This window comes from Gossypium raimondii, chromosome 2, assembly GCF_025698545.1.
Source record: "Gossypium raimondii isolate GPD5lz chromosome 2, ASM2569854v1, whole genome shotgun sequence".
NCBI classification, from domain to species: domain Eukaryota; kingdom Viridiplantae; phylum Streptophyta; class Magnoliopsida; order Malvales; family Malvaceae; genus Gossypium; species Gossypium raimondii.
In genome coordinates this window covers 39,059,491-39,083,071 of record NC_068566.1, presented here as the reverse complement: position 1 = coordinate 39,083,071, position 23,581 = coordinate 39,059,491, and the positions used below count along the sequence as shown (strand labels likewise).

The following is a 23,581-nucleotide window of genomic DNA, read 5'->3' as shown; positions in this document are numbered from 1 at the left end:
ATTAAAAGCCAATTTTTGTCCATCTTCAACCCCTAGGCCGAAAATTTCATGGAGAAACCATGGCTAGGGTTTTTCAAGCTTCCAAGCTCGATTGTAAGTCCGTTCTATCCCCGTTTTTAATAATTTTTACGTTTTTAAAATCCTCGTAACAAGATTTACCAATTTTTACCATTGTTTTGAACTAGGATTTGTGTTTAAAAATTTACCCATGAATGATATGCATGTATTTTGATGTTTTATGGAAGAATATGAATGTTTGGAGTGTGATAAACGATTTGTACTAAGTAATTTTCGATAAAAATGCCTAAAAGGATTAATTTGTAAAAGTTATAAAATATGTGACAAGTGTGTGAATAAGTGAGTATTGTGGAATGCTATAGTTGTGAAAATGGTTCATCTAGGCCTAAAATGCAAGGAAATTGAATAAAAATTATTTTACGAGCCTAGAGGCAAAATCATAATTTTGTGAAACTTTAGGGGCAAAAATGTAATTTTTCCAAAGTATGATTTTTGGAATGGAATGAATATTGTGAATGTTATATAATTTAAATGTATTGTTATAAATCAAGAAAGACGAGAATTTGAAGTTGATCGATAAAAAGAAAAGTGAGAAAAAGTGAAAAATTCCCGAATGAACCTTTGGAATAAAAAGAGATACGAATGAAGTGATAGAAATGATCACATGTGTGGCACGGATTGTGTGTAGGCCACTATGTAAAAGTGAAAGTGATGGTCACGTGTGTAGTACTATGTGCGGGCTACTACGTGTACCGGAATGATAGGTCGCATGTGTAGTACTATGTGCAGGCTACTATGCGTACCAGATAGTTTCGATCACGTGTGTTGTACTATATGCAGGCTACTACGTGTATCGGATGGTATTTGTCACATGTATAGTACTACGTGTAGGCTACTATGTGAACCGAACATCATTAATTAGTAAGGTGGTTGCTATGTGCTGATTCCACCAGACATCATTGATTAATAAGGTGGTCACTATGTGCTGAATCCATCGAGTATCTGTTATTATTCCAAAGTGTTCATCGGAAAATTGACTAAGTGTAATTGAATAGTGAATATAGGTATGGAATTGAATTGAATATCGACTTAGAAATGGAAAAGTGAATTTTGAATTGAATTGTGATTGAAAGTGAAAAAGTGAAATTATGAAAGAGTACATTTAGCAATAAAATAGTTTAGATAACAACAGTTATGTGACTTTGAAAAATAACCAAAAATGGTGGAGATTGAATTAGAGGCTGAATAATATATAAAATTGAATCTGAATGAGTCTATTTTCACATAAAAGAAACAAAGCAAGCAAAAGAGTTATATATTTTGAGATATTTGAATTTTAGTTAGACAGAGTCGAATGAGTTTGGAATCCTCATTCGAATTTAGAAAATTGTAAAAATTGTAAAAAAATAATTATTGAATAAAGTTTATATGTTTAGAATCCTCAGTGAATTCATTTTCAATATAAACAAACGGAAACAATATCCAAATTCTTTACAATGAGATAATTAATTTTTAGTAAAGAGAGGTCAGAACTGTCGAGCAGTGAAACAAGGGAAACTTTAAAGAATAAAATGTACTATTTGGATGAACCAAAAAATTATGAAAATTTTTATGGTAGGAATATATGTGAATCTAGTGTCGGGGAAAATTTACAGATCTTAATTTGGAGTTTTTTAGCTCAAAGTAAAAATAATTTAGTGACTCTGACTTGAATAGACAGCTTTGAATATACATGTGAGTGAATAGTAAAATTGTAGTTAATGTTGTTTAAGTGTGTTATACACATTAAGGATGTGGAATGGAGAGGAGGAGGAGGAAAATTGGAAGAACATATGAATTATTTGTGTATAATTGTCCATATACTCGATTATAATTGATAAACGATTGAAAAGAAATGATGTTTATAATTGTACATTATTAGTTATAGTTAAAGTTCATGTTAGAAAATAAAGTTTCATAGTATGTGTATGTGGTATACTTGGTATATAATTTGGTATGTAGCAATGTCAGAAATGGTTTATGAATTAACTCATGTTGATAAGTTTGATACATAAATAAATGTGGTGTTTATCCATGCTTATAATGCTTATACTATATGTTTATTTGGCTAGCATGTTTGGTGTGTATGCTTAGGCTTTTTTGGCCAAGTTGTGGCTGGATTGCGCCACATTAAATTTATAAAATTATACATTGAGATGGTAAATGTCTAGATGAAAATATGCTTGTGATCATAAAAGGGTGGTAAGGTTTAAAGTTTGTAATCTTTATTAAAATGGTTTATCATGTGGTTAGTCTTCAAAAAGACTAGCTTGCGACTATGGTTGAGTGTAATGTTTATATCTTGTGTGATATGCATAGGAAAAGGGAGTGGAAAGGAAATGAAATACTAGATTCACGCTTGAAGTGTAAAATGATACAAAAAGGGGACGTTAAGTTAAACGATAAATATGTATTAGTATTGAACTTAATGAAATTGAATTGTACGTGAATTAAATGGAAATTGCAAATGATATGATTTAAATTAAATGAATTATTGTGGTATTGAAATGTATATTGGATTGATAAATTGAATTGAATCGTGAATTAAATGAAATGGAAATGAAGTATTGAATTGCATGAGTATGTATTGGGTCTCAGAAGCCGTATTTGTTACAAATATAGTATTTTGAAGTTATAACGTGAAGATTCATAAAAGCATGTTAAAAATTCGAAGAGTTTAAATTTGAATGAAATTTTATAACTCGGTTTAACATTTTTATAAGTGTATGTGTTCTGGTAATGCCTCGTACCCTATTCCGGCGTCGAATACGAGTAAGTGGTGTTACAATGTGACATCGCCAGATTCGATCATAACGTTTAGATCGGATTTGGGATGTTACATTTAATCCCAAGAATAACATCTGCTACACCCATATCCTTCATAGCAAAGTTGTTTGATAAGAATTTCTTTGTGTTTTCTGTTCCAAATTTGTGCCAAAAATGAGCATGTCATCTACATATAAGCAAATTATGACAGCTTTTCCATTTTCAAATTTGCTATATATGCACTTAACGGATTCATTTATTTTATAACCATTAGCTAAAACAACCTTGTCAAACTTTTGGTGCCATTATTTTAGTGCTTGTTTAAGTCCATATAAAGATTTAACAAGCTTACATACCTTATGCTCTTGTCCTAGAACAACAAATCCTTCCGGTTGCTCCATGTACACTTCCTCTTCCAATTCACCATTTAAAAATGCAGTTTTAACATCCATTTGGTGAACAACCAAATTATATAGAGAGGTAAGTGATATTAAGAGTCTAATTGTAGCAATTCTTGCTACTGGAGCATAGGTATCAAAGTAATCAATACCTTGTTTTTGTGTAAAACCTTTGGCTACCAACCTTGCTTTAAATTTATCAATGGTTCCATTGACCTTTATTTTTTTTAAAAGATCCATTTACAAACTATTTGTAACACCCTGAATTTTAGGCCTAGAAGAAATAGGTTTTGAACAAGCGAACAGTTAGGAGACTGTACATAAATATTTAGTTGTGCAAGGAAGTGACATAAATGAATGTCTGCTTCAGTGGTTAAGTGTTTTAGGAGTGTTTGGAAGTGTCTGAGAAGTTAGAGGTTCAAGTCTTGGCTTATGCAAAATTTTTATTTTAAGTGAATAAAATCATTGGATCTAGATAGTAGGTTCTTAAATAATAGTGTTTGTTTTATGACACAAAAAGAGCTTGTGGTCTAGTGGCAAGGTGGCGTGTTGTGTAATTGTGAGGTCTGAGGTTCAAGTCCTGGGTTGTGCAATGGAGTATTTACTTTGCTGCTTGAGCTATGTAGGTAGTGGAGTTGGACTGAAACACAGCTAAGGGGAGTTTGAGTTGAATTTAAATGGAGTTGTTGGGGGAGTTGAGGAGAAATCAGTGGAGGGATTCAAGGAGGGATAAGGGGAGAGATTTTAGAAGAAAATCAAGAGATGTGAGGGGAGAGTAGAGGTGTGCCGAAATTGGACTTTGTACCCAGGAAAATTCGGCCAGAGGGGATTTTTGCTCATTTTTGGTATACTTTCATTTCAGTTTTGTGAGGAGTTTTCATTCTTTTTGCTTAAAGGTCGATGTGGTAAGGGGTTTTTGCATATTTTTCTGTCTCGTTCTTTTTGGTGTAGGCAACCTCTCTTTGGCTGAATAGTGCCTTTCTCCATTGCCTCTTTTTCGTTCTTTTCCAAGTAATTCTACTGGTGGCTAATCTATCTTCTCTCCTTTTTTATTCTTTCTTTCTTTACCCTCTACTGAAACCTCTTCGTCCCCTAAAACATTCTCCTCCCTTCTTGCCGATTTGCTCTCATTTTTCTACCCTCTTTGTGCCGACTTTTTCCTTGCTCTCTGTCGATTTTGTATACCATTCTTATTCTACGATTTTATACTTTTGGTAAGTTGGTGTTCGTTTTGATTTAAATCGTTCTAATAGATAATTGATATTAAGGGGTTTCAACTGGATTGCAGGTAATAACCTCGAGATCTAGTGACCAACGTCGTTCCGGTGAGTGAAGTGCTTAGGGATTTGGTTGTTCAATCAAGGTAAGTGACGGTTAATCAAGAAGTTATGTGTAATGAATAGGTTTCTTTTGAAATTCAATTGATATGTGGTTAACCGAGTGTTACGGGTGAACTTAGGTTCGGAAGTGTTCGAGGACTGTCTGCGCATCTTCTCGTAAACAGGTGTGTAAACACGCCATTGTAACTGTAGAACGGCAAAAGCCGAAAAGCCAAAAATACGGCGTTTGAGACCACACAAACTTACGATCGCTTGTGTGGTAAGTCAAACCCACGAACCATGGGCGATAGACTGTAGAGGCTTTCATGAGCATTTCCATAGGCTTTGGCCGTAATGGGCCACGTTAGGCTCAAATGGGCCGTGTGGGCTCATTGGGCTCGTGGGCCCCACATGGATGAAATCCACGATTTGTGGCAAATATTGGACTGGGTTATGTAGATCTCATAGTCGTGGCAAAATCTGGGCTGAACGGGCCGCACGAGCGTGCGGGCCCACTTGGGCCGAGTAATGGGCCTTGGGCCCATTTACGCTGTTATGACCATTTAGGTTACCTGAGTCGCTCGAGGCAACTGCGGACCTTTTGAGAGGTCGATATCTGTATCGAGACCCTAAAATAGGTAAAATAATCGAAATACCCCCATAGGGTAGAATGACCGAAATATCCCCATAGGGTAAAATGATCGAAATACCCCTATAGGGTAGAATGACCGAAATACCCCTATAAAATAGAATGACCAAAATACCCCCATAGGATAGAATGACTGAAATACCCTTATAGGGTAAAATGACCAAAATACCCCCATAGGGTAGAATAACCGAAATACCCCCATAGGATAAAATGACTGAAATATCCCATAGGGTAAAATGACTAAAATACCCTCATAGGGTAAAATAACCGATATACCCCCATAGGGTAGAATGACCGAAATACCCCCATAGGGTAAAATGACCTAAATACCCTCATAGGGTAATATGATTATTATACCTCTAGGAGATGAAATGACTATTATGGCATGATATTATGTATGACTAATTTGTTTTATGATATGTATGACTATGATTGAGCATGACATTTTGCATACACGTATGATATTATGTCACGATATATTGCATGGGGATGGGTTGTTATATTTGGAGGAAGTATACCGTACTGATAAGGTTGCACGGGTCACCCAATACGACTGTGGACCTACTGATGGCTATATGCCGTTTATTTTACTGTCAGCTTTGCTGCAATACTATTTAGTGCCGCAACCGATGCTAATCTTGGTGTGTCTGGCTGGGTGGGCCAATTTTATCCTCACATGGTGTGTTTGGCGAGACGGAGTGGTGTGTAAAGGCTGGATTAGGTAGGATTTCTAACTGCATATCTGCACTGATTAATGATTTTGTACTGTTACTACATCGATTAATGATATTACATACTATTCATTGCATGACTGATATCTCTTACTGTTATGGGCCAATGCCCCACTGATACTATTACTGAAATTGGGCAAAAACCCTACTGTGTACTGGCATTGTGATGGGCTCAAGCCTAATCATTTCCTGTTACGGGAAAGGGCTTAGGCCCACATTGAACTGGACTATTACTATAACGGGCTCATGCCCAAACTGTATTTATCTATTATTTAATTGACTGTTTGCTTGTTAGAGGATTACACACTGAGTTTTCGTAAACTCACCCTCTGTTTAACTGTACAGGTAATCCCCAGTTGTAGGCGGGTCGGTGCTGGGAGGGACTCGATGATGGCCACACAATCGCATCAGCTTTCGTTTTTAACTTCTGATTTATAAGTAACTGAATTTGGATATTTTTATATAAAAAGGCCTCTTTAAAGTTATAAACTTTAAATTGGGGTTTTTATTTAATTAGTTTGATATAAACTGCTAGTTGTAGAAAGAGACAGGTTTTCAAAAGGTAACTGTTTTCAAAGACACTAAGTTTTCGTAAAATGCTGTAAAAGTTTTCGCATCAAACAACGTTTTAAATATAGTAACAAACTAATTTGACCAACACACTGCTAAAGACAACTTGAGTTTTCAATAAACGTGAATTAGTATAAAATGGGTTTTCAATGAAACTGTGTTTTTGAAAAACACTTCAATGTGATATCGCTAGATTCGGCCATAACGTCTAGGCCGGGTTTGGGGTGTTACACTATTGGTTTAGAACTTGGTGGAATATCAACTAAGATCTAAGTTTGATTTCCCATTATTGAATCCATCTCATTATTTATTGTTTCTTTCCAAAAAGACGAGTTTTGATATTTCATTGCCTCTTCAAATGTAATAGGATTAGATTACGTATTATAACAATAAGATATCTTATTGCATATACTTTCACCTTTTCCTTCTACAAGAAACATAATGAAATCTAGTCCAAAATCTTTGACTTTTTTAATCCTCTTACTTCTTTATTCTTGACAAGATTCATCATTATTATCAATTTGTTCCAATGGAATCTCATTCTCATTTGAAGAATGAATCAATTGTTGTGGCTGTAATTATCTTGATATAGAATTAAATTTATTTTCATCAAAAATAGTGTCTCTTGATTCAATAACAGTATTAATTGAAATTGAATCATTTGGTTCAATTACCATGAACCTATATGCCTTACTATTATGTGCATAACCTATAAATATGCATTCAATTCCTCTTTCACCTAACTTTTTACGTTTAGGTGTTGGAACTTTGACAATAGTTCTACAACCCCAAACCTTCAAATAATTAAGGTTTGGTTTCATTTTCTTCCATTGTTCATAGGGGGTTATTTTAGTTTCCTTATTAGGAATTCTATTCAATATATGACAAGTTGCTAGAACAGCTTCTCCCCAAAAACCTTGTCCAAGACCTGAATATGATAACATTGAATTTATCATTTCAGTCAATACTCTATTTTTCCTTTCAGCTACACCATTTTGTTGTGCTGTGTAAGGGGCTAAAACTTGATGGACAATTCCAGTGGATTCAAAATAACTTGGATTATAGTATTCTCCACCTCTATCCGATCTTAAGCACTTGATAAATGATTCACACTGAAGTTCAACTTCAGATTTATAAACTTTAAATTTATCAAGCGCTTCATCTTTTGAATGCAATAAATATTCATAACAATATCTAAAACAATCATCAATAAAAGTAACAAAATATTTCTTTCCACCTAATGTAGGAGTATTATACATGTCACATAAATCACTATGTATAAAATCAAGCAATTTTGTTTTCCTTTTAACCTTAGGGAAAGGGTTTCTTGTAATTTTAGTCAACATACATGTATTGCATTTTCAATATTATTATTAAAAATAGGAATTAAATCTAACTTATACATGTCATTCAATTTTCTATAATTCAAATGACTTAATCTATAATGCCACAAACAAAAAGATTCAAACATATAAGCAGAAATAGTATTTTTATTCTTATTAATAATATTGAGTTTGAACATACTCTCATACATATACCCTTTCCCCACAAAAATTCCTCCCTCAGACAAAATAAACTTATCTGCCTCAAAAACAAGTTTAAAACCAAACTTATTCAACATATTTCTAGACATTAAATTCTTTCTAACTTCTGGTACATAATATACATCATTTAAAGTTAAAACTTTTCTAGAAGTGAATTGTAGTTCAACAGACCCTTTGCCTTTGATTGCTGCGGTGGAAGAATTTCCCATGTATAAGACATTGCCATTTTCACATTGTGTGAACTTTGTGAACATGTTTTTGTATTTGCACACATGTTTGGTTGCTTCGGTATCAATCCACCATGTATTATCATCTTGTGCCATATTAATTTTAGATATCATTGCGACGAACTTTTCGTTATTATCAGCCTTAAAAGATAATTTCTTCTTTAAAAATTGACAATCATTTTTGAAATGTCCCGGCTTTCCATAATGATAGCATGAGCCTTTTTGTTTCTTTTTGAACTTAGGTGCTCTATCAGTCTGTTTGAACTTTCTCTTGAATGGTTTAGTAGTCTATATTTCCTCCGTAACATGCACTTTGGCATTTTCAGAATTTAGGTTCTGATCTTGTTTTCAATATTCTTCTTCAATACGAAGATGATTTGCCAAAGCCTCAAGAGATATTTCCTCTTTCTTATGTTTTAAACTTCTTTTTAAGTCTTTCTAAGATAGAGGAAGTTTGTCTATTATGGAGGATACAACAATCATTTCATCCGTTTTCATATCATATTGCTTAAATTAATTCAACATCTTTTCAATATCACGGAATTGTTCCATAACAGAACGACCATCAACCATTTGATAATTATTGAAACAAATGACAAGAAATTTCTTACTTGTAACATCTTCGGTCATGTATCTTGTCTCCAATTTGTCCCATAATTCTTTAGCACTGACCTCGTTTTGGTAAGTATCGAACAAACCATCAGATAAACCATTCAATATGTGGCTCATGCTCATGTAGTTAGCATTGTCCCATTTTTGTCTTTCTCGGGTTACAGCAACAGATTCGTTTTCATTCTCTTCAGGTCTTGGAGTATCCAAAACATAAGCAATCTTCAAAGTTGATAATAAGAAGTGCATCTTTTTCTTTCATCGTCGAAAATTGCCACCATTAAACCGATCAAGTTTGACAAAGTTGGAAGCCAAATCCCTTAGTGTTCCACTTTCATGTATTGTGGTAGTCATTATGAGATATAACCTTAAAATTGTTAGTACAAATTTTTGGTGAAGAAAATCTCGAACACATGAACGGAACTCGAAAAAAAAAAGAAATAGGACAAGGCTCCAAGGTGTGTATCAAGTCACTACCTTTAAGGTTATATTCGCCCCCACCTATTTTCTGTGTGCAAATGAGTTCCAAGAAAATTAACCTCGAGGATACAATGAAGCTAATGACTATTTGCGTTTTGCACTGACGAGAATAGCACACTACACACTGAACAATGTATGACAAGAAACTCAATTTCTATAAAGGATTTCTGCAGTAATACTTTATAAAATAATCTAATAATATTAGAAAATGAAGGAATGAAAGAAAGAATATTAGAATTTGTTGGTGTGTTTTCTAGATGAATTTGTTGGTGTGTTTTCTAGATGAAATCCCATTCCTATTTATAGGAATTTTCATGTCTCTTCATAGAGACATCTTTCATCAATAGGTGTCTTTCTAAATAATAATGTCTTTAAAATAAACACATAATTATTCATTTAATATTATAACTATTCAAATAATATTATTTAAATAGTTATAATTCTTTTCAAAAATCAAATAATATAAATTTTGATTAATTATACTCATTCATTTATAGTTATTGGAACACTATAAATGAATAGATGTAATTAATCAAAAGTTATATTATTTGATTTTTTGAAAATAATTATAACTATTTAAATAATATTATTTGAATAGTTATAATATTAAATGAATAATTATGTGTTTATTTTAAAGACATTATTATTCGTAAAGACACGATTGATGAAATACGCCTCTATGAAGAGACATTAAAATTCCTATAAATAGGAATGAGATTTCATCTGGAAAACACACCAACAAATTCTAATATTCTTTCTTTCCTTCCTTCATTTTCTAATATTATTAGATTATTTTATAAAGTTATTGGAACACTAAATATTTGAAAATGTTCCAACAATGGGGAGTGGATTCTGGGCTTTAATAGATATTTGGGGAACTGCTTTGTTTTTTATGCTGAGTTGTGGGGAATCTTGAATGACTTGGTTCTCTTAATTGATTGTAGCTATGAAAACGTTTTCATTCAAACTGATAATCTTGAGGCAGTTAAAGCTATTCAGGAGATGCCTTCAAATGGTTCTAATTCTGCTTTGATTAGGAGAATCCATCAGTTGCTGACACGGATTGGTCACCGGCACATTCGACACTTCTTTAGAGAGGACAACCAGGATGCTGATAGACTGGTTAAACTAGCTCAACATAGAACATATGATTTATGCTTGTATGAAGTCTCTCCGCTAAGAAGGACGGTTTAGACTATGTAATTAGTTTAAAAAACTATACCAAATTTTATTCCATAATAAATTATATATAACAGCAATGACTTCATTTCTATAACTTTTGGGTTTCAGGAAACATACAGCTTTTAGTTTTTTTTCTTTTAACTTAGACCATTTATAATATGCGTTTGTTATTTGAGGATAAAATTAAAACAAAAATAATTAAGTTAAATAAAAATTAGTAATATATAAAACACACCTTGAATAAGCTGAGGAGCTTAATATTTATCAAGTCTACCAATAATTATATAATAAATGACTTAACATTTTATTTTCAAGCAAACAAAATAAACTCTTAAAAAGCAAATTATACGCCATCACTGGATATAATTTTTAAAGAATACTACTTGTTAGCGGAATTAAAATTAGTGGGGTTTATTTCATAGAAAAATAATAAAAATTATAAGGTGCGATATGATAATGGTTTACCTCATCTTTGTAATTAAAAATTTAATTTCCGTTTATAAAAATTGAAGCACAATTAACCGAATCATCACTGCTAGTAATCACAACAAAAAGAAAAAAAGCAATGGAGTTATACATAAAAGAAAATAGTGGAGTTGACTTAAGGAAATTGTGGGTAAAGAAGGGGGTAAGCATCTCATGATGAATGATGATGCTGTAGCGTTGGTATTGGTATTGGGTGGGATGTGGTGTGTGCCATAACAACAGCTAGCCTAGCTACCTACACCCCTAACATCATCCACCACTATAAAACCACACCTTCCCCTCCCATTTCTCCCCTCTCTATTCCATCGCTAATCCAAGTCTTTCAGCTCATCTTCACCCATGCCACCTCTGCGCTTCAACGCTTTTCTACTGCTCTCTTTGCTCCTCTTCATGCCTTTCTCTTATGGTAATCCTATAATCAACTCCTCTGTAAGGCATTAAATTCAGTTGCAAATGCTTTATTTATTATATATGTAATTAACAAATGTTACCCTGAATATTGACAACCACAAACTGAAAATCCTAAAATAAGGACCATACCATCATCACAATGCAGCCGTTATTCAAGTCCTTGTTTGCTTACCGAATCACTAATGAGAGTAGTTGTTGTTGGCAGGCATGGTTAACGGTGGAATGCAGGCCAAATATCACTCTCTCCATCAACAGGTAGATAATGGATTAATAGACGTATAAAAACTATGTTATTGAATTATTCCTCGAAATTTTGATGATTTTGACATTCATAATGATTAGATGAAGGGTGCGAATGAGAAGATCCAAATAACTTCATCAAGGAAACTGTTGATGGGTGCAATGCTGGATTACGAGGAAACAGGCGCTAATACTAAGCACGAACCCAGGAAAAGACCTGGAAAACCCTGATATAGTTACTAAACTCTCTGCTCTCCACTCATTCTTGATGTACTAAGTATTATTAGAAAGGCGTAATGTTATGGTGTTTTTGGATGAGTTTTTATTAGTATTAGTATAATTAAAACCCTACGCAGTGGATGCAGTATTACAATTATTCTTTTTTCTTTTTCTTGGAAAGGTATTATAATTATTCTTAAACTACCTAGTCATTGCAGTCTTTTGTTACGGTGCTATTATTGCCCTCATGAATACAATAAAATAATCAACTTTTCTGTTACTTTATGATTTAATAACTTAGTTGTTTTTCTTCAAAAACTAGTTTTATAAGATGTATAAAACCCAAGACAAGAATTTTAAAAATGTTTAAAATGTTCACACCAAATATGACAATTAGATGTAAATGGATTGTTTCAAAGCGAGGATATCAAAATAGAGACTAATTCTGACCTTTAGAATCAACCTAAATAAATTTATGTCTACAATTAATTTACACTTTGATTTATTTTAGATGTGTATTTATAGTATTTTAATAAATTTTAATAAAATTTAAAATATATATTGATGTAGCATCTCATATGTCAACTTCTCATTATTTTGTCAATCACATCAGTGTACATTAACAATCAAAATTGATTAATGATTGTTTTCACTAGTATATATATATATATATATTGTTACTTAAAGTTCAATTGGGTGTACTTTTTCCTTAAGAGTTCAATCAATACTTTTTATTTTTACTAGACTTTTGCCCCAAAAGAACACTAATGTTTTCAAAACATACCTTTTTGTAGTACTAATTTCTAATGTCACATCGTTACACATGATTTTATACTTATAATTTTTAATTATTTTTAAATAATATCTTTTAATTATTATAATTAGTATAAAATAATATTCGTTATTCAAATTATTGAACATAATTAGAACATGTAAACTTATTTAATAATTAAAATATTATACTAATAAACAAATTTCCAACCATAATTATAATATTTAATTGATAATATAATTTTACTTCATATAACTAACATAAAGTAACATTATTCAAATGATATAATTTATTTTATTTTATTTTTCAAATATATTACTACTAAAAATCCTTAAATATTATTAAAGCAATTGTATATATGGTAAACTAAACTCCTTACTATTCAATTCATTTCTCTTCTTGACAATAATAATTTGTAAATAATATATAATTAATATAATTATAATAAGGTTGAAACAATCTACTTATAAATGAAATCAAACAAAGTGAAAGTGTTTGAAATAATCCAAATGAACCCAAAATTAAAAACCCAATGTTTTCATTTAATTGTACAGTACTATTATATTCAAGAAAAAGTACAAATTTAAATATTAAAAATGATATTACTGAAAGAAACCATCACAAACCTCTGACCAAAAACATGAAAGATGAAATTTCTTATTTGATTAAGAGTTAATATGGTTGAAAATACTCTACTTACAAAAGTTCCTTATTTGCTTTTTCCTGCATTAAATGCACATTACTCGCTGTAGATAAGCAGCTGGTTGAGTATAGCTACTTAAATCTCAATATTGATCTAAAATCTCCGGAAAGGGTGACATAACATCATTGCAGACACTATTGTATTATTATCTTACACATATATCGTACACTTCTGTATAATATAATATATATATATAATGAGATATAAGCATAAAATATGTTGTTCGTGTGAGACATACTCAATTTGACAATTATCATATTTATTTTGCATTGCCTCTATCACTGGCCATTTTGTCGGCCATCTATCATCCTAGTTTTTATTTTGTTCTCTCAATATTCATCCAAATAAGTATACAGCATCTCATCTTTCTTTGATTTGCGACGACTAAGCAATGCTTTAAGGAGTCTTTTACTTTTACTTGGATATTGTTCAACAGATTCGGGCTTGTCTTTCTCCGATTGAATATGGATTGAAGCTGATCTCCGAGGCTCCGAGGGATACTGAGAATCAAAAGCAAATTAAAGTTACAATTATAGCTCATGAGCATCCTTCTGAGATTGTGAATCGTTTTCGGCATTAAAACTTTGTTAAAGATATGCAGCAATGCTTCATCAATAGATTATGCTTACGAACGAAACTAATTTATGCTCACCCGCCGCCTTGCACCGGCTGAATTTGGAGTACTAGGCCGACTCTTATTTGGGGTTGTTGGCCTGGTATCACACCCAGAACTAAAACGTGGAAGTCGAAGAGGTGATACTGTTCGCTTCTCTGATCATATATGTATTAACATCTTCAATAAGTACGAACATGCATTCATAACCCAAAACAGTTTTAAAGTAACAGAATAAGTATATCAACCTAGTTCTTTCTTTGGTATTTTAGCAGTAAAGGAAAACGTTGTGGATCGTTGTTGAGGTCGCGAAGAAGGTGATGGAGAACGTCCTTTTCTGCAACAACCATTACTAGAACAGTTGATATCTATGCTCTAATAATACAACTATGGTTTACTAATGCAATTCACTGGAGATGTAATGGTGATCTTTACCTGATTGAGGATGCCGCAGTTTCTCTGACAGAAGATGGTGGCAGTTGGGTTTCCCTAATTGTAGCTCGAACGGCTTAGAGGAGTCATTACAAGTAGGATGAAGTTACACGAGAATCATACCGAAATGTAAGAGATAATGCAAAAGGATAAGATAGAATGACTACCATTTCTAAACTGATGGCAGTCATCTTCAGCTTCCAGTCTGCATCCTAGATTTTTCGACTTGCTCCGGTTTGCACCATGCATGGTCTCCCCGACTGAGATTTAATTAAAAGACATTGTAAACAGTCAAATATCCTTTCTCGAAAGGAAGAGTAAAATGAGCAGAGATGGGTAATTGCCTGGCAAGATGTACCGTTTATGGTACATTGGTGTATTAATCATCAACGACTGTTGGGAAATTCCTTTAAGATCAATATACTCTTGACATTTGCGTACCTTCTGTGATGCCACAATAAAGTACAGAAAAGTTCAATACTCTGTAATCACACTACGTTTAAAGCATTGGAACTGGTCAGTGTTATGACAAGGCAGAAATCATCCATATGTTCACCTAAAATCTAAACAGGTTCTTTCTATATCCGATAGACAAGCAAATTCCCACAGCATGAAATGAAAGTAATCCGACCTTACCTCTTCAACACAAGAAACCTGAAGCTCGGTTCCAGAAACGTCATCAACCTTTTCATCCAAAAATTCGTTAACCTTGTATGTCACAGAACCCAAATGATCTACGGTGTTCACAATAGCTTTTACAGCATAATCCTTTAATGTTTCTATCACTCTGCATGTACACGACCATCTTTCTTCGCAATCAGCAATAGGAGAAATATGGAAGTAAATGAAGTCGAACAACAACAATTGAAGAAATGAGCTATGAGGAATTAAAGTGACTCACATTTGCTTTTGATCATCATTGGCGTAGGACAGCTCAAAATACTCGGCTGCTGAGTAGAGTTGTGTTCTCAGATTTTTCAAATCCTGAAACAAAGAAAATGCGTGACAAAACCACAATTATGAGATATAAATACATTATCTAGCAGTGCAAAGTGCCAAATCGGTGCATTTTCGCACTCAACTCGCAAACATCCATAACTTGAAATACTAAAACAAAAAAACACCCAAATTAGGCAGTGGTTTAGCTTGAATGCTGGTGCAATCAATTTGGCCATCAAAATGCTAAAACATACAACCTAGAACAACTAAATTTCGACCAGGATATAAAAGAAAAGCAAGGACATAAAGATTTCAACTTTAAGGAAGATCCTACTCTTGCAAGCCTGAGAACTAAACACAAGATCTCTAACCTTGAGACTATCAGAGAATAACAAGCTCTGCTGCATGGAAACCTCATCGCAATTAGATGCTTCTGGAGACATCGGCATTGCAGCGAGGAGATATGGCCCGGTATGCCTTAATCTGCATCCATCAAAACAACCAAATTTAAGCATTTTAAATTAATATTATATACTTAAGCATTTTAAACTGAAGAGTTTGAAAAGAAACTGTACACCTTATTGAATCTTGAGAATTTTAAAATATGAACCACAACAAGAGTGATTACTAATATGACAACAGCAAACATGAAAGTTGTACACTTCAAAACCAAGTTACAACTAATAAGATAATAATAAAAAAAGCAATTATTCCAACCAAACATTACCGAAGCTCTAGCTATGGTAAGCAATAAAATAAGAAATAACAAAAGCCAGACTGCCCTTTAGCAATTCCTGCACTTCTGCCACTACCTAGAAAGCAAAAAAATTAAAAAGAAATAAATAAATAAATAACACAAAAATCGACAGATAATAAAATAAAATCCTAGAATTTGATACATAGGGAAAAAAGCCCATTTTGTCTGAATCTTCAGCAATACTCTAACAGCATTGAACATTTAAAAAGAAAAAAAAGAAAAGAAACTCCAAAAGCTCGTAATTTTCCATGCCCTTCCTTTATTTGCAGAGCTAGCCAAAGAAGAGGCAATTCTTATGTGAATCAGTGAATGTTGAGATAATTCTCAGAAAGTGTGAATGTCATTTCATTTCAGTTTTAACACTAAAGTTAGAAAATGGGTTATGAGTAAAACTGAAGAGACTAACCTCCTCTTAGACAAGCTTGTTCCTTTTTTCTTTCCACTTCTAGCGCAGCTGAACTTGTAAAAACCGAGACCCACTTCCCATTTAACCTTTAAAAACACCAGCAGATCAAGTTAAACAAAGCGTAATACACAATATAAATAGCTAAATGATCGAAGGTGACTGATGTAGCTTGCTGTACAAATTTTTTTTAGAAAACGACAACATGAACCGGCACAGGGAGGTGCACAAAAGGCAAAAACTTGCGGTAGTACTAGAGAAGGGAAAAGAAGCGATTGGCAACAATGTTAATACATAGCACGTCGTGCTGTACTTGATTTTTGCCAGCTCCTTTGAATGGCCACTTCAGTGGGACCGATTTGCTTTGCAGCAGTAGATTATTTTCTTTAACTGGTCTAATTGGGGGAGGGAGGGGGGGGGTCCCATTCTGAACCATAATCACATGACCCATCAAGGTTTCATCAGTTCTTTAACTCGATTCTTAATCCACTTTTGCCAAGGAGTCTTTGTGATCGGTTTATGCTCGAACCAGCTTAACCGTTTCATTAGGAAACTTGTGCTTTTATTTACTACCATTACTCACCAAATTCCTTTTTTCCTGTCACTGTTTTGACAATATCTTAGGTTAAAGTTTACAACTTCATGTACCTCGTCAAAATGTTGGACTTTGTCCCTCTGATATGCTTGAAAAGTTCATATTTTAATTTCTTAATGGGATTATATGATTTAATTGTGATTACTGAACATTAAATCAAATTAAAAAGTTTATTACTTTTAAAAATAAATAAAATAATATGATATAATGATAGTTGGCGTGGACCGAATTATAAATAATTTAAACACAATAAAAATAAAATTAATTTGGGGTAAAAATAAAATTAATTTTTACCTTTACTTATTTTTTTCTAAACTGTTGTTTAGTTTTATAGTTTAATTTAATCCAAAGCTATTTCATTAACAACAAAATAATTTGTAAATGTCGTTTTTCTAAAATAATTGTTGAAGGATTGACATGAATTTTATGAAATGGTACAAGAAATTATGGTAAACTTTAACCCCAATCTATTTTTTTGGAAAAAAATTATATATTCCAATAGAAACAAAACAGTAGAAAAGACGATTAACAGAGAGAAACACTAAAAACTCGAGTCAACATGTTCACCCTATACTCCCATGTCCTATTATTCAACATCTCCATTAGACGAAACAGATAAATTATAAACAATCAAAGAATTTAAGCAAGAAGAGATTAAATTAGTCCATTCAATATGATTAACATGTATTAAGGCTACTCGAGGAAGCGAGTGAATTGTCTTATTGATCGACCGACACACCCAACAAAATGATAAGTGCTAAAATGATGTTCTTAGCATTAAACAGATAGAAATTAAGCAGTTGAAATCTAAGCCAACACTAAATTGATTCAACAAATACACTACCAGCATTCAATCCAACTCAATGATAACATGATAATAGTGGATAGATTTCAGTCAAGACAAGGCCTCCTGATGGTGAATTAAGCAACTTTGTCGACTAATATTTAGAACCACACTCCTATTCCCGTATGATGATGTAACACCCCGAACTCAACCTAGGCGTTATGGTCGTATCTGGCGATGTCACACGGTAGTGTTTTTGAAACATCGTTGTTACGATGGAAACATTCCATGTTATTATCTTTAGTAAACATTTGTTAGAACTTAGGAAGTCGTCTTTATTCATTTAAAACATTTGTTTTGAAACATCTCTCGTTGCGGAAGCTTTAATAAAACAGTCTAAGTGATCATGCGTTTAGAAAATACTTTAACATTTTGAAAACCGAATTTCCTACGACCAGCAGGTATAAATCCATAAAGTAAAATAAAGAAATAAAAACTCAAAATTTAAAACCAAAGTCCTAAAGGGTCCTTAAATTTCAACCCAAATAATCAATAATAATCAAATCATAAATCGTAATTGAAAACCATTAAGTCCAAAAACCATTGTGGTCACCGCTGAGTCCTCCGTCGCACCGATCCGTCTAAGTCTGGGGATTACCTGTACACATTAAACAAAAATAGTGAGTTTACGTAAACTCAGTGTGTAATCCCGCAGAAACAAACAAACAATCAGTATTCACAGTGCATAGTTGAACCGTCTTGGGCCTAAACCCTTTTCAGTATTAGTGACAGTTTGGGCCTTAGCCCATCACAGTATCAGTAGCAGTAACAGTTATGCAATAGCAAAATCCTACCCAACCAGCCTCTACACACCATCTTCGTCCAACCCTACACTCCATGTGGGGATCTAATCAACCCACCCATCCCTACACTCCAAGTAGTACCGAATGCGGCACAAAACAGTAGTTTGCAACTGAGCTTCCAGTAAATTAAGCTTAAAGCCTTTCAGTACACTTCCTCCAAATAACAACCCCCAACCCAATGCAATGCAACATACCATGGATGATATGCTTGTAATACCCAATTTTAGCCCGGGCACATTAAATAAACAAAAAATAAAAAAAAAGCCAAATAAAATAAAATAACAATCCAAAAGTCAAAAAAATATACAAAAACATTTACCCAAATTTGCCTGGGTCCGCATTCAGAAACCAAATACAAACCAAATAAAAAGTCTAATATCTAAGGTTTATTTACATGGCCCAATAACAATAAACCCAATATTACATTAAGCCTAATCCTAAAACTAATACCCTAACCCAGTTTACATGGCCCGATTCAAATTGAAACCTAGCCCAAACTGGAGAAATACCCTAGAAGCTTCTAGGGATTTCAGGAATCGCTGGCGCCGCAGCAGTTGGATCTAGGCCTCGCGCGTGCATCGCCGCCGCGTGCATATTCCTCCTCCACGCGTGTGCTCCAGCTGGTTGGGTACCTGCAACAGAAACAAAAAACAAGCGGGAGAAGCAAAAGCATGAATAAAACGCAAATAACAGAGGAATAGAGGGGATTTGATTTCGATTTTTATTTTATTTTTATTTATTTGATTTTGTGGCTATAAAAAGCCAATTGTAACACTGAAATGAGGATTTTTTTATGGATATTGAATACAAACAAAAAAAAGAGGAAGCAGAAAGTTTTTGAAAGGTTATTTTCTTCGTCTTTTGTTCTTTCTCTATTCTTTCTTTGATTTTTTGTTTCTTTTTTTTTTTTGTAACGAACGAAAATAAAAAGAAGAAGAAAGGTTCTTACCAAGATAGGCGCCATAGACATCCTGATTCGCTTCGTCTAAATCGACGTTGAAAAGGGAGAGTTTCGGCATAAGGTGCAGAGGAAAGGTTAAGGCAGTTCTTGCGACAGCCGTTCCTGAAAATGAAGAAGAGTATCTGCCTAGAGTTTGGAATAGGTTTTAGGCAAAGTATAAAACGACACCGTTTGAAGCCCGTTATAATGGCTCCAAAACGGTGCCGTATTGAGCCATGACCCGAGAACTGACCCGATCCAATCTCAGATTCGCGCATTCTGATTCATTGGTTTATTTGCGCAGAGAGTCCCTCTATGTTTTGTGTAGTTTCAATCTGATTTTCTTCAATTTTTTTTAATTTGTACCGCATATTTGATTCTGTTTTCATTTGGATCCAAGCCTAAACGGTGCCGTTTTTTGCGATTGATTTTGATTATTCAATTTTTTACGTTTAATTGCCGATTTAGTCCTGCAATATTGAATTTGACTTCAATTTAGTTTGAATTTGGTTTTCTTTTTCTTTTCTTTTTTTGATTTAATAATAGATTTTAAATATAATTAGTCCTATTTTGACATATTATCAAAATTTAGCATTATTTTAATATTTAAATTTTGATAGTATTTTTTAAATTTACTATTATTATAGTTTAAAATATAATAAGTTATTATTTTAGTTTGCTATTGATTTTTTAAAAATTTTATCATACACTAATATTTTAATCTATTGTATATATTTATTTAATTTTGTTTTCCTTTTATTTCTGATTCTATTTAAGCACCAATTTTAAATTTATTGATATTAATATAATTATTGTTATCATTTTCAAAATTGTTTTTTTCATATCTAATTTCGCCTCCAAAAGTTTTTTTATAAATTAATTTTATCTTAATTCATTATTTTTAACATTATTTTAATATTTAGCTTGATATTGTTTTCAAACTTATTATTAATATAATTTTAAAATATAATACACTATTCTTTCAAGTTATTATCAATAAGTTTTAAATTTATCAAACATTATTTTAAAAAATTCTATTATATACTTTTATTTTCCAACTTGATATATTATTATTGGTTTCATCACTCTTAATATATTTTTATAAAAATTGATCTTTTACTTTATACAAATTTTATTTACACAATAATATTTCATGATTCTTTTATATATGTATATATAATTTATATGGAATTATTTTTAGTATACGTATGTATATATAAAATATATTATTAATTTTAATTATAAATTTTACATAGTTTCTATACATAAATATTTTATTTCTTAAAATTATTTATTTCATTTATTTCATTTTATTTTTATTATTACTATATATATTATTATTATTTACGTTAAGTTTTTACTTAGATTAAAATGTGCATATATTAATTTTATGATTTATTCATTTTTTCTTTACAACTCTTTCATTAAAATTCATTTAAACATTTTCTTTGTTTTTAGTTCTATTATCAAATTGTTTTAAATCTTCATTTTTTTGTCATGAAGTATCTCTTAGAAAATTGGTTATTAATTTATTGGGTGCTTAATTATTAATATTGATGTTTGTATAATATGACTAAAATCATTATTGCTATTTGTATTTACCTATTACTTGCTTGTTACTCCTTAGTATAGGTTTGGGTTGCTGTTTATCTTTTACATTTTGTATTGCTATTCAGTCATGTTTCATTTGCAAAAATTGTATTTTATTAAAGCGCTACAATCCTTTTATTTCATAATTTTCAAAAAGGAATGGTGTTCATAGTTATCGAGAGGATTGTGCCCTAACTTACTGGGCTTCAATTCTCTTCGATGAATTTAGATAACCGAGTGTTTATTTTATTAAAAATATATAATTTTAAAATAAAGCTTTTAAGATTTCAAAATGTTGGATCCTAACTCACTGGATATGACATTTTGTTATCTCGATTTTAAAATAAAAGCAATATTCGGTGTTTAGGAACTTCGAGAAATTGAACCCTAACTTACTGGATTTTGATTTCTCGATTGACCTAAATAACCAAATATCCTTCTCAAAACATATGAATTTTTAAAATTTAAAAAGACGAATCTAACTTCGAAGATTGAACTGTTGCACCCTAACTCACTGAGTGTGACAATTTATTTCTTTGAAATGGGTATATCTTATTATCCAATTTGATTATTCAGGTTTTCATTTCAAAGGATCGTATTTTAAAATCTTTTTAAGTTTCAGCACTAAGACAATGAACAATCAATTCGGTACCAATTTTGGACGTTACGAGGGTGCTAACCCTTCCTCGTGCGTAACCGACTCCCGAACCAATTTTCTCAAAATTTGTAGAACTAAAATCATTTTCAAGGTGAACTGATCACACCTCAATAAAAGATCGGTGGCGACTCCATTTTCATTTTCAAAGTCAACTCCCATTTTTCAAATAAGAAAATGGTTTCGACAATGCTATTATGCAATTTCAGCACATATATTCAGTTCAGATATTAACATGCTTAGTACAAATATCATCCAGTCAATTTCAGACATTTAAGGGTCTAAGTAGTACTTACCGACCTTACAGTAGGTTCACAGTCGACTTGGGCGACCCGTGCAACCTTAGAAACATTACGGTAAAAATGGGCCCACATGCCCGTGTGTGTCCACGTGGCCCACTCATCCCAAATTAGCCTTGGCCGTGTGATCCATTTTTTAATGTAACTCATGCTAGCTAAGTATTCATATATGTTTTCACTATTTACTTATATGTTCATTCAAAGCTGTCTACTTGAGTCATTGTCACTAAATTATTTATATCTTGAGCTACAGAATTCCAAATTAAGATCCGCTTGATGTTTTCAAAATTAGACTCAAATACCTTTCTACCATAAAATTTTCAGAATTTATAGCTTATCAAATAAGTACAGTAAAATCTTCAAAGTTATCCCTATTCTGCTGTTTGACAGCTTCAACCTTTCCTTACTAAAAATTATTTATCTCTTAGTTCGAAATTTGGATGATGTTTCTGTTTGTTTCTATTGAAAATAGACTCATTAAGGATTTAAAAATATAAATTTAAGCCCCTAATTATTCTTTTTAAAATTTTTAATGATTTTCCAAAGTCAGAACAGGGGAACCCGAAACCATTCTGACATTGTCTCACAAAATTCATTATATCTCATAACTTACAATTTCATTGCTTACACTGTTTCCTCCATGAAAAACTAGACTCAATAAAATTTAATTTCATATTTTATTCAACCTCTAACTCAATTTCCAATATTTTTGATGATTTTTTAAAATTAGATTACTGCTGCTGTCCAAAACTATTTTAGTGCAGAATGTTGATGTCCAAGTTTATAACACCCTTATTTCCTCTCCCTACAATTTTTCGTATAATTTTCTCTTAATTCTCTTATTTCTTGACAACAAGCAATTTCAGCTTTTCGTCGAATCCTATTTTCTGCGCTTCAGGTACACACCTGGTATCGATTCGTTGTGCAAAGTAACCCGAGCCTTCAGAAACCTATATTTGACCAATATATCCCTTAATTAATCACTTGATTCTTCAATCAACCAAATATCCCCAACATAAAACTCGAGCAACTAAACCAACGACAATTCAAAAACTTACCGTGACGAATCCGATAACCAGTCGTCTCCACACACTAGAATATCCGCTTAAAACATTTGAACAGCAGCTAAACGAGAGTAAAATGAACCCTTTGTTAACTGCCTAATCGAAATAAAATAACTAAGGGGGAAAATTCCACTTATCGAAACAGATGAAGTTGAAAGTTGCACCCAAAGAGATGACTCACAAAAAAATACAGAAACAAAAAGAGAGGGGAAATAGAAGAAACAAGATTCAGCCAAAGGGGAACAAAAACCAAAAGTGAACAAGAAGGGAGAAAACACGGCAGA

The 23,581-nt window shown here is 32.4% G+C and overlaps 2 protein-coding genes and 1 long non-coding RNA gene across 8 annotated transcripts; 1 reads left to right on the top strand and 2 right to left on the bottom strand.

The window, feature by feature from the left end:
* The first annotated feature begins 11,267 nt into the window (after positions 1-11,267).
* LOC105788698 (hypothetical protein) lies at positions 11,268-12,168 on the top strand. Its single transcript, XM_012615705.2, has 3 exons — positions 11,268-11,424; positions 11,635-11,684; positions 11,772-12,168. The coding sequence occupies exons 1-3, from the start codon at positions 11,358-11,360 to the stop codon at positions 11,898-11,900; spliced, it is 246 nt and encodes an 81-aa protein (XP_012471159.1). The 5' UTR covers positions 11,268-11,357; the 3' UTR covers positions 11,901-12,168.
* Positions 12,169-13,532: 1,364 nt separating this feature from the next.
* LOC105788697 (protein ABIL2) lies at positions 13,533-16,803 on the bottom strand. 6 transcript variants are annotated; one of them, XM_052627487.1, is made up of 12 exons: positions 16,689-16,783; positions 16,511-16,596; positions 16,075-16,159; positions 15,719-15,830; positions 15,310-15,392; positions 15,045-15,213; positions 14,753-14,852; positions 14,576-14,668; positions 14,412-14,484; positions 14,225-14,313; positions 14,016-14,134; positions 13,533-13,863 (listed from the first exon to the last, which is right to left on the bottom strand). In XM_052627487.1, the coding sequence occupies exons 4-12, from the start codon at positions 15,794-15,796 to the stop codon at positions 13,693-13,695; spliced, it is 975 nt and encodes a 324-aa protein (XP_052483447.1). In that variant the 5' UTR covers positions 15,797-15,830; positions 16,075-16,159; positions 16,511-16,596; positions 16,689-16,783; the 3' UTR covers positions 13,533-13,692. The 6 variants fall into 6 exon arrangements, with proteins under 6 accessions (XP_052483447.1, XP_052483446.1, XP_052483450.1 ...); XM_052627486.1 differs by having other exon boundaries at positions 16,511-16,803; XM_052627490.1 differs by having other exon boundaries at positions 15,045-15,195; positions 16,511-16,799.
* Positions 16,804-19,002: 2,199 nt separating this feature from the next.
* On the bottom strand, positions 19,003-19,958 carry LOC105788696 (uncharacterized). Its single transcript, XR_008193704.1, has 2 exons — positions 19,699-19,958; positions 19,003-19,381 (listed from the first exon to the last, which is right to left on the bottom strand). It is a non-coding gene; the product is annotated as an uncharacterized LOC105788696 (long non-coding RNA).
* Between the last annotated feature and the right edge of the window lie 3,623 nt (positions 19,959-23,581).

Coding starts and splice junctions, on each gene's coding strand:
- LOC105788698 (XM_012615705.2), top strand. CDS start 11,358: ATGCCACCTCTGCGCTTCAACGCTTTTCTACTGCTCTCTTTGCTCCTC. Junction 11,425..11,634: donor CTTCATGCCTTTCTCTTATG/GTAATCCTATAA, acceptor TGTTGTTGGCAG/GCATGGTTAACGGTGGAATG. Junction 11,685..11,771: donor ATCACTCTCTCCATCAACAG/GTAGATAATGGA, acceptor CATAATGATTAG/ATGAAGGGTGCGAATGAGAA.
- LOC105788697 (XM_052627486.1), bottom strand. CDS start 15,796: ATGCCGATGTCTCCAGAAGCATCTAATTGCGATGAGGTTTCCATGCAG. Junction 14,485..14,575: donor CTGCCATCAGTTTAGAAATG/GTAGTCATTCTA, acceptor GACTCCTCTAAG/CCGTTCGAGCTACAATTAGG. Junction 14,135..14,224: donor AATACCAAAGAAAGAACTAG/GTTGATATACTT, acceptor ATATATGATCAG/AGAAGCGAACAGTATCACCT.